The following is a 16,091-nucleotide window of genomic DNA, read 5'->3' as shown; positions in this document are numbered from 1 at the left end:
TTGCTTGACTCGGTCAGCTCCTTTGTATACTTTTTCTAACGTGTCCCATGCTTGTTTTGAAGTCATTGCACCTGCAATCTTTTCAAAGCCTGATTCATCAACAGCTTAGAACAAGATGTACAATGCCGTCTTATCCTTCGAACGCGTCTCTTTCAATGCCTTGGTTTGAGCCGATGTATACCCTGCGATATTATTTGGTTCTGTGAAACCAGTTTTGACTGTCTCCCACGAATCTAGAGATCCAAGAAGAGCTTTCATTTGGATACTCCAATTTTCGTAATTCACCTTCGTTAATCGTGGTAGCGGCATTTGACTCATCGTATTCGCCATTAGCTCTGATACCAATTTGTAAAAAAAACTGACTGCTACTGCTATTCTGCAGTTGTAACAATTTTGGACACTTTTAACACTATACTTCCACTGGTGGAAGACTTGCTTTAAAAACTGCACAAAACACTTTTTACACTATACTTCCACGGGTGGATATCTTACTTTAAAACTGCACTTTTTACTTTCTTGTTGAAAATGAAAATACAAACAAGTCTTTATATAGACCTAAAAGACTTATGCTATACAAGGAAATTAAAGCAAATAAATACTCTTAATATGCCACTATCTCTTGGCTTTTCCACTACAAGAACTCTTGGCCTTTCAACTACAAGAGACTCTTTATTTTTCCACTAACTTATCAATAAAAACGCACTTAATAACATTAAAGTTTATTCAACAGGAGGAACATCACTTTGAGTGAGATTAACAAAAAGTGGTTCTTGAGTTGGTGTGCGAGGAGCTCGATCAAGTCTAGTTTCATGAGACAGAAGCATAATTTTAGCTACAAGTAGGGCACAAGGTTCATCTCATAATATTGGATTATAGACGGCAAAGCCTGATACGCCAGAACCAAATCAGAATATGGAGTGAGAAGCCAGGTGGATAATAATGAGTCTTGTTGATGCCAATCAACATGCGCTGGATTTTCAATATCTAATGCACAATCTTCCACAGAGAGATAACAATGAGGAATGCTAGGGTTCGCTAGGTGACGATGTAGTTTGTGGATTTGGATTATACCTTCGACTTGATGCTTCTACGAGAGAAAGTTTGAATAGTCCAATTTGATGGTGATTTGCTGCGCAAAGGTTTTGAATAAGGTCTTCAACGATGATCCATCATCTTTATTTCAAGAACTCGTGTTTTTTATGGTGAAGATTGATCTGTTTTTGCGGAATCCATGGCTGAGGGAGATCTCAATCTTTTTATACCATATTAGATATCTAAGAAGTGTTCATAATTGAACCGAAGATGAGAGAGAATTGATGATTTCTGGCGTATTAAGTAACATACTAAATTTCAGTTAGTTACAAGAGATAGCACAACTGCTATATATAGGCAAGCATGAGTGCACTAAGTTATAACAAACTCCACACCAGCTCAGCATTGGATGAAAATTCAGTTATAACTAACCATTTTTCTAGTTTAGCCAATTTCTCTGGTATACAGTAATATCCTCTAATATTAGTGGTTTGATTGATAAATACATTGGTCTTTATGAAAAAGACGTGGGTTCGAATCCCACCAAGTGTCAAAAAATTATTTTGTAAATTACCCATGACACATTGTTACTATTTAATATATATTATTTAGAGTTCAATGGTCAACCTTTTGACTGATTGGACAGTGAACTTTTTTGAGAAAACCCTAATAATTAAGAATCCCTGAAAATATTCCCTCCCTCAAAGGTAGAAAAAATGATCCTCATTCATTCAAGTGACAACCATGTATTATCTCCCAATACTACTCAGAGAGCGCTTCGCTTCGAGTAACCACCTATTACACCACTATGACCGCCCACCTGCAACCCAGCAACGCTGACCACCATCAAGACCATTCACCTCATGTGAGATGGCTCCCTAAGTACACTTAAAAACTACCGTAAAATGGGGACTCGTTGTAGCGTGCTAGTCCTCACCCATTTTATGTAATATATCTACTATGGCCTCTAAGTCTCACTGCCCTTGCAAGGGAATCACGCGCACACCTGTATTTTTTGGACAATACATCTCATACAATGTAAGTGAGTGTGCTTTTATAAGTTTCTAATTACTTTACAAGTACGACACTAATTTCTTCCTCATGAACGACTATATAAAGGTATAAAGACTCTTATGCTAAGCTGGGATAACACGAACAAAGTAGAGAGGATCAACTTCAAGGTCGTGAGCACATTTTGAAACTCTTGGGTCCACTCGAAAAATGCTTCTTTCTTTAATAGCTTGTAAGGAGGCATGTTGCGCAAACCTTGAAATGAATATGCTTAGTGTAACACCCCATTTCGACCCAACGAATATTATAAAATCAGAGTTACAAAATTTCCAACATAACATGGAATGCTACACTTTCAACTTTAAAACAACGACAATTAATCGTAATTAAGACATATACATAACACATTAGAACGTGGATGAACCAATAACAACAATTTTTAGTCTTCAAAATAAAACAACTTTTAAATTACCACACAGCGGCTTCCTAAATTTCAACTCGAAAACATAACATCTTTGTTCAACATAAACAACTTTAAAACAACAATGTATTTAACAAAATTCAACTCAAAATTCAGCAACATAACAAAACCAACATTAAAGAAAACATGCGTTCATCCCCCCGAGTGTTACGTATCAGAGCGACGACACCGACTCGAACACTTTATATAGGCATGCATCTACTGTATTGAAAACACTTCATAGGATAGAATATATTCTGATCTCTTCACAGGTTCAGACGGAACATTAATCCGATACTCAGAACACAAGATACGAATTTCCAAAGTTATTTGAAAATGTGAACACCGACGTCATACAACAACATACTATTACATACCATACGGTAACGTCAGAACAAAAATTCCTTTGTACCAGTACCAACACTTACCATTCTTAAAATCGTACTTGTCTTCTTGTAGATCTGACGTCGATTCACGGTTCAAAACATTCCAACAACTTCAACAACCTTTGTAGTTCACCAGCAGCGCTGAAACATCACAACTTTCCAATTTTCCATATTCTAATAATCATCCTTGTTACTTATCAATCACCTTCAGAAACATCAGGGATTCTCTTCCTACTTGTATATCAACAATCGTTACATTGCTCCTCATCCTTCGAGAAGTACATTTCAGCAATGTCTAATCAATCTCTATTGAGACGCTCCAACTTGATTAACAAACAAAATCTTGAATCCATGTCAGCTTTGGATTCGGAATGCAAGGAAACTTAAAAAATACTTGCACTGTCTCCATCGGCCGCACACTGAACCCACATCTTACTACTGGAGCATATCCGAGAAGCAAAGCTTCTCCCCCACTTATCTCAAACTAACCCCTGCACACAATTGATTAGAAAAGCAACAAGTACCGACAGTGTTTTGAACACATGTCACGTACTAAGAAACAACATATCGACAGTATTCAACTATCAAACTACTCTACTAACTCGACAACTTGGTCGGACGGACCGACCTGCTCTGATACCACTAATGTAACACCCCATTTCTACCCAACGAATATTATAAAATCAAAGTTACAAATTTCCAACATAACATGTAATGCTACACTTTCAACTTTAAAACAATGACAATTAATCGCAATTAAGACAGATACATAACACATTAGAACGGGGATGAACCAATAACACCAATTTTTAGTCTTCAAAATAAAACAACTTTTAAATTACCATGCAGCGGATTCCTAAATTTCAACTCGAAAACGTAACGTCTTTGTTCAACATAAACGACTTCAAAACAACAATGTATTTAACAAAATTCAACTCAAAATTCAGCAACATAACAAAATTCAACTCAAAATTCAGCAACATAACAAAACCAACAATAAAGAAAACATGCGTTCATCCCCTCGAGTGTTACGTATCAGAGCAACGACACCAACTTGAACTAATGAAGATCATAAGCCTTCATCCTAGGTTACCAGCACGTTACCAACATAGGTATAACATTCAAACAAAAGGGGTGAGATGTCGAACCATATAATCGACTGTATGATAAACAATATATTAGTTCAGATTATATAAAATCACCGCTTCACAACTTTCAGACAACAATTATCACAACAAGTCATCAACATAATATCACAACAAAATCATCGACATATTATCACAAAAAAATCATCAACATGATATAACAACTTGTTCATCATCACCACAACTCAAAAGATGCAACTCGAAATGCGACTCGTTACAATGCACATGCATGTGGTACCAATGGAGCAGAACTCTGAACTTAATAACGGAGCGGAACTCTTAACTTAATAATTGTCCATTAATAGAGGCGTCAACAAGGCATAAGCCTTCATCACAATTTGTTAATCCAGGCAAACGTGTTTGTCAATCTAGGTCATCGCAAATATGCAGGTATGTGACTCGATAAAATACGACATCACAAAATACAACTTCAACAACAACAACAACTTAATATCAACGAGGCAAAATCTCCAACTTATATATTGCCAATAAATAGAGGCAATCATCATCATCACATCGTCGCAGGTTTATCATTATAAATTGTTTCATCTTCGTCATAGCATCGTTACAACAACAACATCAGAACATAATAACAACAGCAACTCAACAGCAATAACAACTACACTGGCCATAAGCCTACAACTTGTTATTCGCCAATAATCAAGGGAATTCAACATATTATTCAACAAAAACGGAAATTCCACATTTTCCAGCAGAATATACAACACATCGAATCAAACAAAATACGTGACAAACGTTCTGTAATTACTCAGACGACTCAATTATACCGACCAATTAATTATCAGTTACGAATTCTACTATGTCTATTAATACTAATATGTGTTATTAATTCCCTGCTAATTAATCTTCTGCTGCAGACTGACTGATATTCTATTGTTATTGCATAATACTTCTGCTAATTATTTACTAATACTGTTTTCAACATACATGATTCAACTAAGTTATTTTATTCCTTACTAATAAGCAAGTGCTCCTGTTAAAGATTTATCATAGTACCTAATTAATTAATTATATAACAGGTACTACACGGTAAAACTTATGCCTAATAATTTAATAAGGTAACAGAGTACTATATTGGAAAGGTTTAGTGCCAAATCAATTAATTAAATACCAAGTACTACATTAGAAATGCTACAAAAATTATTGGTGGCCCCTATCCCACATAGGTAGCCAGCACCCCTTCTCTCAATCTCCGTAATGGGGCGGATGTCCCCTTGCGCGCACACACACAATGGGGCGGACGTCCCCATAGTTTTTTTTTTTTTTTTCTACTTACATACTTGAATAATTATTAGTTTTATTTTTTTTTTTCTAGCAACACAGACTTTAATCAATTTCGATCTCATGACAGTCAATATTCATTAATTCCAAAACAACAACATTATCGCACAACGATAATAAACAACAACAATTATTGGCAATCACTAAATTTCAATACCAAACACAACAGAAGTAATTTTACAAACTCAATCTCACACAATACTATTCATCATATATTCTATTATAGAGTCAGAACTTCATCCTTACTTTGGATTGGAGACTACTCTATAATTTTTTCCGATAGATTCCTAACTTTTTATCCCTTTTTGGTTCTCCTCTTCTCGGCACTCTCACATCCAATTCTTCTAATTCTCCTTTTATTTTAATTAACTAATATAATTTTCTATTCTCTCTTTGGGCCTAACCATTTTATACACTCACTTTACTACTTATAGCCATCACATAAGCCCATATAAATAATATAGTATATTTTAATACTATTTCTACAACTTAATCAACTAATTAATCACCTAATTAATTTAAGGCTTAAATGCACTTTTGGTCCCTGTAAGTTAGCAAGTTTTTTATTTTCGTCCTTGTAAGTTTATTTTTTTGGTCTGAGTCCCTATATATTACTTTTTGCTTGCAGTTTAGTCCCTAAACTCAAAATCCGCAGGAAAGTCTGCAGGTTTCCTGCAGATTTTCCTGCGAATTTTTCTACTGATTTTGATTTTAGGGACTATAACAAACATGAATGTGAAATATAAGGACTCAAACCAAAAAAAATAAACTTACACGGACAAAAATAAAAAACTCGCTAACTTACAGGGACCAAAAATGCATTTAAGCCTTAATTTAACTTATTAATCCAACTAGCAACCAAAACACTTAAATTGACATTTCACAATTTAAACAATAAATCAAAAATAATTCAGAAATATTTATATTAATATTATTATTAATATTAATAATACTATTAGTAATCGACCGACTAATCAACTAAATAAATTAACAAACAACATGACAACTTAAATCAACATTCACAACTATTCACAACTTCGACAATTAATTCGAAAATAATCCGAAAATAATTTAATTAAATAATTAATTAAATTACGGGTGTTACACTCAACACTGTTAACATTTTGTTCAGTTTCATGACCTTCTTTTTTGTAGTAGACTCCACCATTTGAATGACCGCCTTGTATTTGCTCGGATTCTCTTCTATGCCTCTCTCTATAAGATAAAAATCTATTAATTTTCTGACTTTCACCTCGAAGGTGCATTTCTCTGGATGGAGCCTCATATTATACTGTTAAACTTTTCGAAAGACCCGTGTGAGATGTTGGTTTTGTAACTCTTCTTCACTTAATTTGATGATCATGTCATCCTTATACACTTCTAATATTTTACCTATCTCTTCTATGAAAACTTTATTCATCATCCTTTGATATGGTGCCCATGCAATTTTTCAAACCATAGGGAATCAAATTCTACTGGTAGTTGGCTTGTTCGGCCATGAAAGCGGTCTTCTCTCTATCTGGCTCATACATAGGTATCTGATTTTAGACAGAGTATGCACCCATAAATGATAGAAGGTTATGCCTGATGAATTATCGACCAGTTTGTCTATACTCAATAGTGAATACGAGTCTTTGAGCCATGCTTTATCAGATCGGTAAAATCTCCACACATTCTCCGTTTTCATGAGAATTTCTTAACTATCATCACATTGGATAGTCTCTAGGTGTATTTCACTTTAGAGATAAAATATGTGTTCAACAAACTTTTGATTGTCTTTGTTGTCGCCTCTGCCTTCTTAGGAGATTGTCTCATTCTCCTTTAGGACATTTACCAGGTGTTTGGATCAACGTTTAGTTGGTGACACGCTACACTAGGACCTATACCAAACATCTCATGGGGAGAGATGACAAAGAGATCAGCGTTGGCTCTCAAACATTTAGTTAATCCTTCATTTACCTCAGGAGAGAGGTTGACCTATCTCGATATACTCAATAGTGGATACGAGTCTTTGAAACATTCTTTATCATATCGGTATAATCTATATACATTTTCCATTTTCAAGAGGATTTTTTTACTAGCATCACATTAGATAGTCTCTCGATATATTTAACTTCAGAGATAAAACTATAGATTGAAAATCATACATTTTTCTTGGTTAAGTTGTGTATATTTGCTCATCATATATATATATATACTAAATACTCTTTTTTTCCTTTAAATTTATCTCGGAGTCCATTCTAGTCTCTTATCTTTAAAAAGTTCTAAAATAGATCCTTTAATTATTTAAAAAGATCCACGTTAGTCTTTTCCGTCCAATTTTTTGAAATGGCGTTAACTTTTGCACTAGTAGCATTTGACGTAGCACCTGTTTTGAAAAAGGAACCAATATATATATATATATATATATATATATATATATATATATATATATATATATATATATATATATATATATATATATATGATGAGCAAATATTGAGTTTTCTTGTATATTAATTGACACCACCATAGAACATATGAAAATCACCATATATTATTCAATAAACAAGTTTTTACTCAATTAAAAAAAGAAAAACTTATTTCAAATTATAGTTTTTTTTCAATTATATCACACAATGTAAGTGAGTGAGCTTTTATAAGTCATGTTCATCCCATATAAGTGAGCATATGAATCCGAAGCATTGAAAAAGATTAATTCCATTAATAGTAGCATATAGTAGATGCCAAACCTCACACTCTTATAAGTCATACATAGCCATAGCAAGGGACCCCCCTAGCAAAAAAAGTTCAAGCTCCCACGTGTATCCACGAGCCTCACATGAATACAAATTCCATTTTCTTTATTATTATTGTGTACTTTCCATCTTGTTCTATAGTACATTCTAGGGTAAGTGAGTTACTGCACTCTTATTTACTTTTCTTTGAATTACTTCAAATAATGGTGTTGCATGTTTCACACTGAATCTACCTTCCACAACAACCTCACAGTAATAACTTCTAGGGTTAACTTTAGGTTTCTGACATCATATGTGACATGGCTTTCACTTAAATGAAATTAGATTTGGACCCCACATTTTGGCCCAATAGAGATATGCTTATGCTGACACTTTGTCCATTGCTTCTAGTTGTGTCATTTTAATGGGTAAAGATCCTCTCCATTTCTTAAAAGAAATGGAAGACTCCATTATTATAGTTTTGAGTATATAAAATTAAATAAATGTGAAATAAATGTCGCATGTCATGAAAATACGTGTTATTTATATATAAAACTATAATAATGGAGAAAATGGAAAGAGAGGAAAATGGAGAGGATCCTGATCCCATTTTCATCCTAACTTTCTCACTTTAAAGCATGTTAACTCCATTGACAAAAACAAAAACAAAAACAAAATAAAGGGTACTCTACAGTTTTATCATCATCAAGCCCAAATTACAATGCATTTCTATTTTTGGTCATCCATAGATAACTCAGCCAAATTATTCTCATCTCTATATTTATGATTATCATGGCTATTGAAGTGATAGTATAGTGTGTGTGAAAGAATAGTACTTATTTGAATGAGTTTTGACAAAAGCTGAATATGAAATGAATTAATTTATATTTCAATATGTTTATTAGCTCCAAAAATAATAGGATGTTTGAATTGGTTTTTGGAAGAGTCGGAATTAATTTTAGAGGTGTAGAATTGATTCAGAATAATTTTGAAATGTTTGTTGTATCTAAAGTAGAATTGATTTTGCCTTCAAAATTGAATCTACTTAATGCTAGAATTTGTAGCTTCTACCTCCGGAATTGATTCTAGATGATTTTTATGCTAAAACTTAATGTTCAACTCATTTTTACATAAATATATCCAAACATAAATCAATTCAGCTAAACTCAATTCTATTAAAATCAATTTTACCAAACTCAATTATGTTCACTGTCTATCCAAACACAGTCTAAATCTATTAAAAAATAGTGTGTAGTTTGTAAATTAATATAATAGGTCACATTTCATCCCTTATAATTAAACCTAGCTTTTTAAGAAGAAACTCAATGTATGAAATGAGTAGAAAAGAGTATACCTTTCGACAAATAATACACAATAAAATCGTCTGTCAAGGTTTGCAAGACAGTCTATCCTACATAATCTCACATTTTTTTATGATTAAAATATAGAGAAAAAAAATCTCTATACACATATTACACAATTAACTAGAATCCCTTAAAAAAAATTCACAAAATTGAAGTTATATTCAGTTTCTTATCCAATGTCTCTCAAAAAGTTTGAGACGACTATGATATGCAAGCAAGTTTATCAAGTTTATTTTACATATAATCAATGATACTCTAATATGTATATACATTTGTCTTGATACTTTAAGAAATGATATATCATCTAAACATGGCAACATAGGTTTATGATTAAGCACAAGTATATTCTCTTTACATTAAGCTTAAAAAATAAGAAGTGAAAGATGATACTCATTTGACTTTAAATAACTAACACCAAAATGCAATAAAAAAAAACCAACATTGATTACTATTTGTTTGAAAAGAGTAATGTAAATGGTAAGCCTCACACATAGACATCATAGCATCACATCCAACAAAAAAATGTCGGTGTCACGGCGCCTCCCATATTATCAAATGCCAGCCATTCATTCATTCATTAATTTCAATGTGAAATGAAAACACATTATTTGTTACGGCAAAACCACACATTTCATCACCAAATATGGACCCTAAATTCTCAAATTACGTCTACTTAACACATAGACTTTTTGTACACACATGCTTCCCCAATTAACACTCAACTTTTATAACCCATTTTTCTTCCCTACCTATAACATCTACTTCCATAAACATTCAACAAAATGTCACCCTACAACATTTATCATTTTTCTTTATATACATCAAAGGGTGAATGCATTAACAAATTAAAGCTAATCTAGCTAGCTTCTTTTTTTTTTTAACTTGGTGACCAAATTAATTATTACAAATCTATACATTGACTAAGAAAGAAATACATTCATTCTTTGATGTTATTGTTGCTTCTTGTGTGAACAAGTACACTTTGCTTGACAATCTTGAAGCTTCTATAAAACATGTCATGTGAGGAAACAAAATTAATCAGATAATAATCTATTTTAAGATATTGATATGATTGAGATATTGCTTTTGAAATTACCTGAGCTTGCTTTTGAAGGTCTTTGATGTAATCCACAGCCAAGTCTAACATATCTGCTGTATTTGTTTGCTGCAAAAATAAAAAAGAACCAACTTTGTACCTTAAAGCATTCACAAATTTACAAAGGTTAAAACCAATCATTAAGCATTGTATCGGTTGAGTATGGCTCATAATCACATAAGATTTGCGGTACGGTTCAGGAATATTCTTGTAATATAAACCTTAGTATTGTATATGTTATTTGTAACGCTGAAACCCTAATTCATTCAAATAATAATACGGAACTACAATTGTTATGTAGTCGCAGACGTAGGCGCATTTGGCTGAATTGCGTAAAAAAATATTGTGTTTTATACCTTATCCATGTTTGGGACGAGATCTTGTAGCTTCCTCATACGTTCGCTAATTTTAGTCCTTCTAACCTGAAGACAAGCGATGAACGGAAGTTAAGTCATCTGGCTCAATAAACTTCAGTTAAAAACGAATTGTTTGTGAAAACCCTAATGTCGATCATGGCTAGAACGATTCTTGATCAAATTTTACTTATTTCTTGATAAGATAAAAAAAAAGTTATAACCTTAAACCAATAATCCGTACCCTTTCTGCTATGCTTCTTGGATGAGTAGCACAACCTCGCTTAGCGCGAATTTTCATCGGAACAGAATCTGAGAAATGCAGAAACTTCTCAATAGCTGCCATTTCAGATGAAGTATTTGGCATACTCAACTGATGAGCCAATGGAGAAGACGAATGTCCTCCTCCTGTTTCATTCTAATCAACCACAACAAAATCATGTCAAATTATCGGGCAATCTCAGATTAACGGTCAAGATCGATTAAACCATGTTACATAGTAATCTACCTGAACTGCAGCTGCATTAAAACCAGCAGAAAATTGTTGTTTTGAATCACTATCTCTAAATCTTTTCAAACCACCAACATTTTCAGACATCATTTCAGTATCATCCCAAGTATCAACCTGATAATCCGCGATATAATCGCTGCCATGATGACTTTCACCAAAAACTTCACTTTCTTGATTATTTTCTTCATTGCATTTGTCCCCAACTTCAGCTATTGTTGACATTATCCCAGATGAATAGTTTGCTGAATTCTTCAAACTCCTTCCACTAGAAAATTTTGCATCTTTCATAGAACTATTAACAGCTCCTAAATTTCCCATTCCTCTCATACTAACATACCCTGCCAAAAATAAAGCTTAATAACTAAAATTCCCACTAGGCCTTTTTTTCACTGAAGCACGGACACAGACACATATATCACGGATACCAAACACGACACTGACCCTAGACATCAACATCGATAACAATTTCTAAAAAAATAATAAATTGAACATAATCAAAGTGTCGGTTTTCGAAACTATCACGGACACAGAAACACATTTTTTCAGATGTATATGGACAAGTTGTGAATACAAAATATATAATATAATGTCAAACATAAAAGTAAATATTAAAGAATACATGCAACAACCCTAAAGAGATCTTTAAAATATACTATAGCATCATAAATCCCCTGAGAACAAAATTTAAAAATGAAATTTTTTTCTAGGAAAAATAAATTAAAATCAATAAAAAAATTAGAAATTTTACATACCATTTTCAATGTTGATTTGAGAAAATAATCCAGCTGGTGAACTACTATGTCTAATAAGATTAGAATTATTCCCACCATGACTCTTCATCTGCTGTAACCTATTAACTCCCATTGAAAAACCTCCATCCAAACCAGAAACAACATTCTGGTTTGGCAAAGGTGGCATCACTGAGGTTTGATAAAAACCATGAGAGTGTTCATAATTATGTTGAACCATGTGTTCTTGTTCTCGTTCCTGTTCCTGTTCTTGTTGTTGGTGATGTTGGTTAATGTTAACATTAACAATCTCCTCTTCTTTTACTGTCGATTCAACGGCAATTTTCTGAGCGAGTAAATCTTCTTCTGAACCCAAACTGTTCATAAACCTTGAAAAAACTCGCTCTGTTTCTGGACTTGAAGGTCGGTTGAAAACATGCTCGTAGAATTCTTTGTCAATGATGTTGTTGAAATATGAACTTGGTGCTGATCGGTAACGAGTTAAACCTGAAGAATTGGCCTGTGGTTGTTGCTGCTGATGAAGATCTGACTCCATAGCTTTTTACTTGAATTCTCTTCTTTGAGAATTTTTCTTCAAAAAAAACTAAACTTTCTTTGACCCTTTTCTCAGATCTATAAGTAGAAAAAAACAACTCAGTTTTTTTTGGAGTTTGAAGTGTGATGTAGGTTGATTATATCAAAACAGGACAAAACAGAGGAATGGAAAATGAAGAAAAATATATATAAAAAAAATAATGAGAAAAATATGAATATTTTTTATGTTATATAGAGAAGGTTAAGGGAAGAATAATAATTTTATTTATTTATTTATTTATTTATTTATATAAAAAAAATGAATGAAGAGAACAAGAAGAAGAACACCAACCTCTGTTTGAAAAACAGAACACTTTTTATTACTCTGTTAATGTTGTTGTTGTGGTTTGGGTGGTGGAGATGCTTTTAGCTGTATTGTGTTGTTGGAAAGAGAAAGAAAGGAAAAAAGAAAAAAAATTAATTTAGTGTAGCCAATGGAAAGTGAAAAACATGGTGAGAAATCTTTGGTGGTAGGATTTGGTGTAATAAATTTTACTATAATGTCCTTGATTTTGGGAACAGAGTGAGGGTGACACGTGAGGAGTTGACAGGGGAGAAAAGGGGAAAAAGATGATTTAGTTTTGGGGAAAGTAATGTAGGTTTTGATAAAATTGGAAGGATACCAGGTGAAGTGGACTTTGTTATTGGCTACAGAGTTGCATAGAACACACTAGAAAAGTGATAGTATATTGTTTTAAGGGTACATTTTGAAAATTGTGAAAATAGAAATTGAATTGAAAAAAAGTTTTAGTTTAAATAAATAGTGCTATTAGATAAAAAAAAATATATTGCAGAAATTAAAAGTTAGGAAAAGTTAGTTAAGATTAATATGGTTTACTGTTTAGGATTTAAGATTTGATTTATCATCTTTTAAAATAATTATAAAGTTAGTATATTAATAAACAAACATTAATTTTGTTGGTTAATCTGCGATGACTTAGAAAATTTAGCAATATTCACCTATTTACATGGATAATGTGCCAATTTCCCTTAGTAGAAGATCATGACGTCTACGCTCAACTTGACGTTTCTATTTTGTAGCATGTTGATATTATCTTTATGTATGTAGATTTCCTTGTAGTGTAGTTTTGCAACCTTTGTTCTTTTTGGTTAATTGCATTATCAACATGCAATATGATCATAATGCCCAATTGCAAAGTTTTACTGCGTTTTGACGGAAATAAAAGTCCTAGTAACATTAATAAATCGTAGTATGCTTAAGAAAGATTTGGATTACTCACGTTTGATTATGTTCATATATGTCTAACTTGCTATAAACTAAAGGGAGTTTGCATATCTATTAATCAACTGTCTTGTCCATTTTGCTTGATATGTAATCTATTTTTAGGTGTAAACAAATTCTCTAATGCATTATATTATTGACAAATCAATTATTTTGTTCGATGACGTGACATAATCAATCATTATTGCACCTAAATTGGATCATCATTGTGCCATAAAATAGAAAAATAATTGTTAATAAACCCTACCTAGACTAGTCAAAACCTCTCTTACTTTTGTCGATTCAATTATCTAACAATAATTTTGACTTCATAACTACTTATGTTAGTGTCTTGTCTTATCATTGGATGGTTTTCCACATAAATAATCATGAGTCAATTGGCTCTACTATTCATTTTTGTTATCTATTTTCTTTTGTACATTGTTTCCTACCTTAATTTGTATGGATTATTGTTCAATTTTTAAGCCTTATATTAGGAATTTGAATACTCTCATTATCAAAAAAGATATTTTCTTTTTAGGGGTCCAAAATTTCGGACGTCTTCCTGTAGGTACCTTTGCTCTTGTAGATAAAGAACCTGGTAGGGACAAAGAGGCAAAGTCGTGGTCTCTGCTGTTAGTGAACTATTCAAAATCTTACATTTCAAAGACTCCTAGGAACCCTGTCGTGAAAATATATCATCCATTTACTCTCGGGAAAAATGAAGTTGATTCTTTTTAGTGAATCAATTGTTTGTTCTCTTATTTTGATTCAAGAGAAGTCTTGTTGCTCGTGCATCGGGGATAATTTTTCTTTGTGCCCAAAGCTCAATTTGATGTCATATATTGTCTCTTATATCAACTTCATATACTTCTAATGCAGAGTTGATGTCTCTCTCAATAAAGGTCGGTCTATTGTTAGTGAGTGTGTTGCTACTTCCAATAAGAAATAGTAATGTGGATGCAACGCTAACAAATGGAGTCTTATGGTCAAACCACCATAGCTCTTCCAAGAGTGGGACAAAGGGGAACACATAGTTAATAGATAATGTCAAAGAATGGATGCCTCTATTAAGGATGGGGGAGTTTTTCAGGACCCATTTTTTTGTAATCTTTGTGAAATTGGCTAGATAACTAGTCTAGGTGGCTACTTATAATCATAAAGATTATGTTCTTGAAAATATATTTGAAATATGAACCGATTATATTTCAAATAATTGGCTAATCTCAAAGACATAATGCATTTTGAAAGAGTTTAAGAAAATATAATGCCTTAGAAAGCTAGAAGCATCCTTATGGATTCTAATCGAGCTATATGAGCATAAGTTTCATCGAAATATATGTCTTCTTGTTGATTGTAACCTTTCGCAATGAGACTTGTTTTATTTCTCAAAATATTTTCAAAAGCATAAAGCTTGTTGAGAAAGACTAACTTAGGTTTCAATCACTAGATTATATGAATATTTGGGAACAAACTCCCAAACATTATTTCTTTTAAATTGATTTAACTCTTCTTGCATATCAAAAGACCAATGTTCATGAGCTATAGTTTCGTCAATTTAATTTGGCTTGATTTGTGAAACAAAAGCCACAAAGTTATGTACCTTATTAAGGAAGCATCGAGTGAAAACTCCCTTAGAAATATCTCCAATTACATTCTGAATAGGATGGTCTTTTGTCATTCTACATTCCTTTGGAAGACACCTGCACAGTTAATAACATTTACTTCTACCTACTAGGGGTTAGTTCAACAAAGGTAATATATATGAGTTCTTCTATAGTCATGGTCTTTTCGAAAAGAAGTTTTAAAAGAGGAAAAAGATTTTATTTCAAAGCTTTAATAACTATTCCTATGGAAGAATTAAACCTACTCTATTACCTTTGTTACACAACTTACTTAATACTAAGTAACTTGAACTATAAAATTTTAATCAATTAGAACAACCTAAAGGTAGGGTTAGGGATCTTACCAAAAATCACATATTCAAGGATTTTTCCTTGTTGTTATGTGAAAAAACTTCTCTTCTCGTAGGATTGAAGAGAACAAATTTATTTCTTCATTTGTATGACTTGAGTAGCACTATCGATATGATCTTTTGAATTCAAGATGCCAAGCATATTTGAATCACATTTAACTTTTCTACTTTTGGTACCCAATTATTTTTTAGTCC

At 32.6% G+C, this 16,091-nt stretch overlaps 1 protein-coding gene across 1 annotated transcript; it reads right to left on the bottom strand.

The window, feature by feature from the left end:
- Positions 1-10,046: 10,046 nt before the first annotated feature.
- Positions 10,047-13,216, bottom strand: LOC131621844 (transcription factor bHLH130-like). The gene is made up of 7 exons (XM_058892886.1): positions 12,992-13,216; positions 12,130-12,738; positions 11,375-11,715; positions 11,111-11,284; positions 10,870-10,935; positions 10,514-10,582; positions 10,047-10,421 (listed from the first exon to the last, which is right to left on the bottom strand). The coding sequence occupies exons 2-7, from the start codon at positions 12,659-12,661 to the stop codon at positions 10,368-10,370; spliced, it is 1,236 nt and encodes a 411-aa protein (XP_058748869.1). The 5' UTR covers positions 12,662-12,738; positions 12,992-13,216; the 3' UTR covers positions 10,047-10,367.
- Positions 13,217-16,091: the final 2,875 nt, after the last annotated feature.

The sequence above is a fragment of the Vicia villosa genome, unplaced genomic scaffold (genome assembly GCF_029867415.1).
Source record: "Vicia villosa cultivar HV-30 ecotype Madison, WI unplaced genomic scaffold, Vvil1.0 ctg.000011F_1_1, whole genome shotgun sequence".
Classification (NCBI taxonomy): domain Eukaryota; kingdom Viridiplantae; phylum Streptophyta; class Magnoliopsida; order Fabales; family Fabaceae; genus Vicia; species Vicia villosa.
Note: the sequence above shows the minus strand (reverse complement) of the source record. Positions and strands in the feature narration are given on the sequence as shown.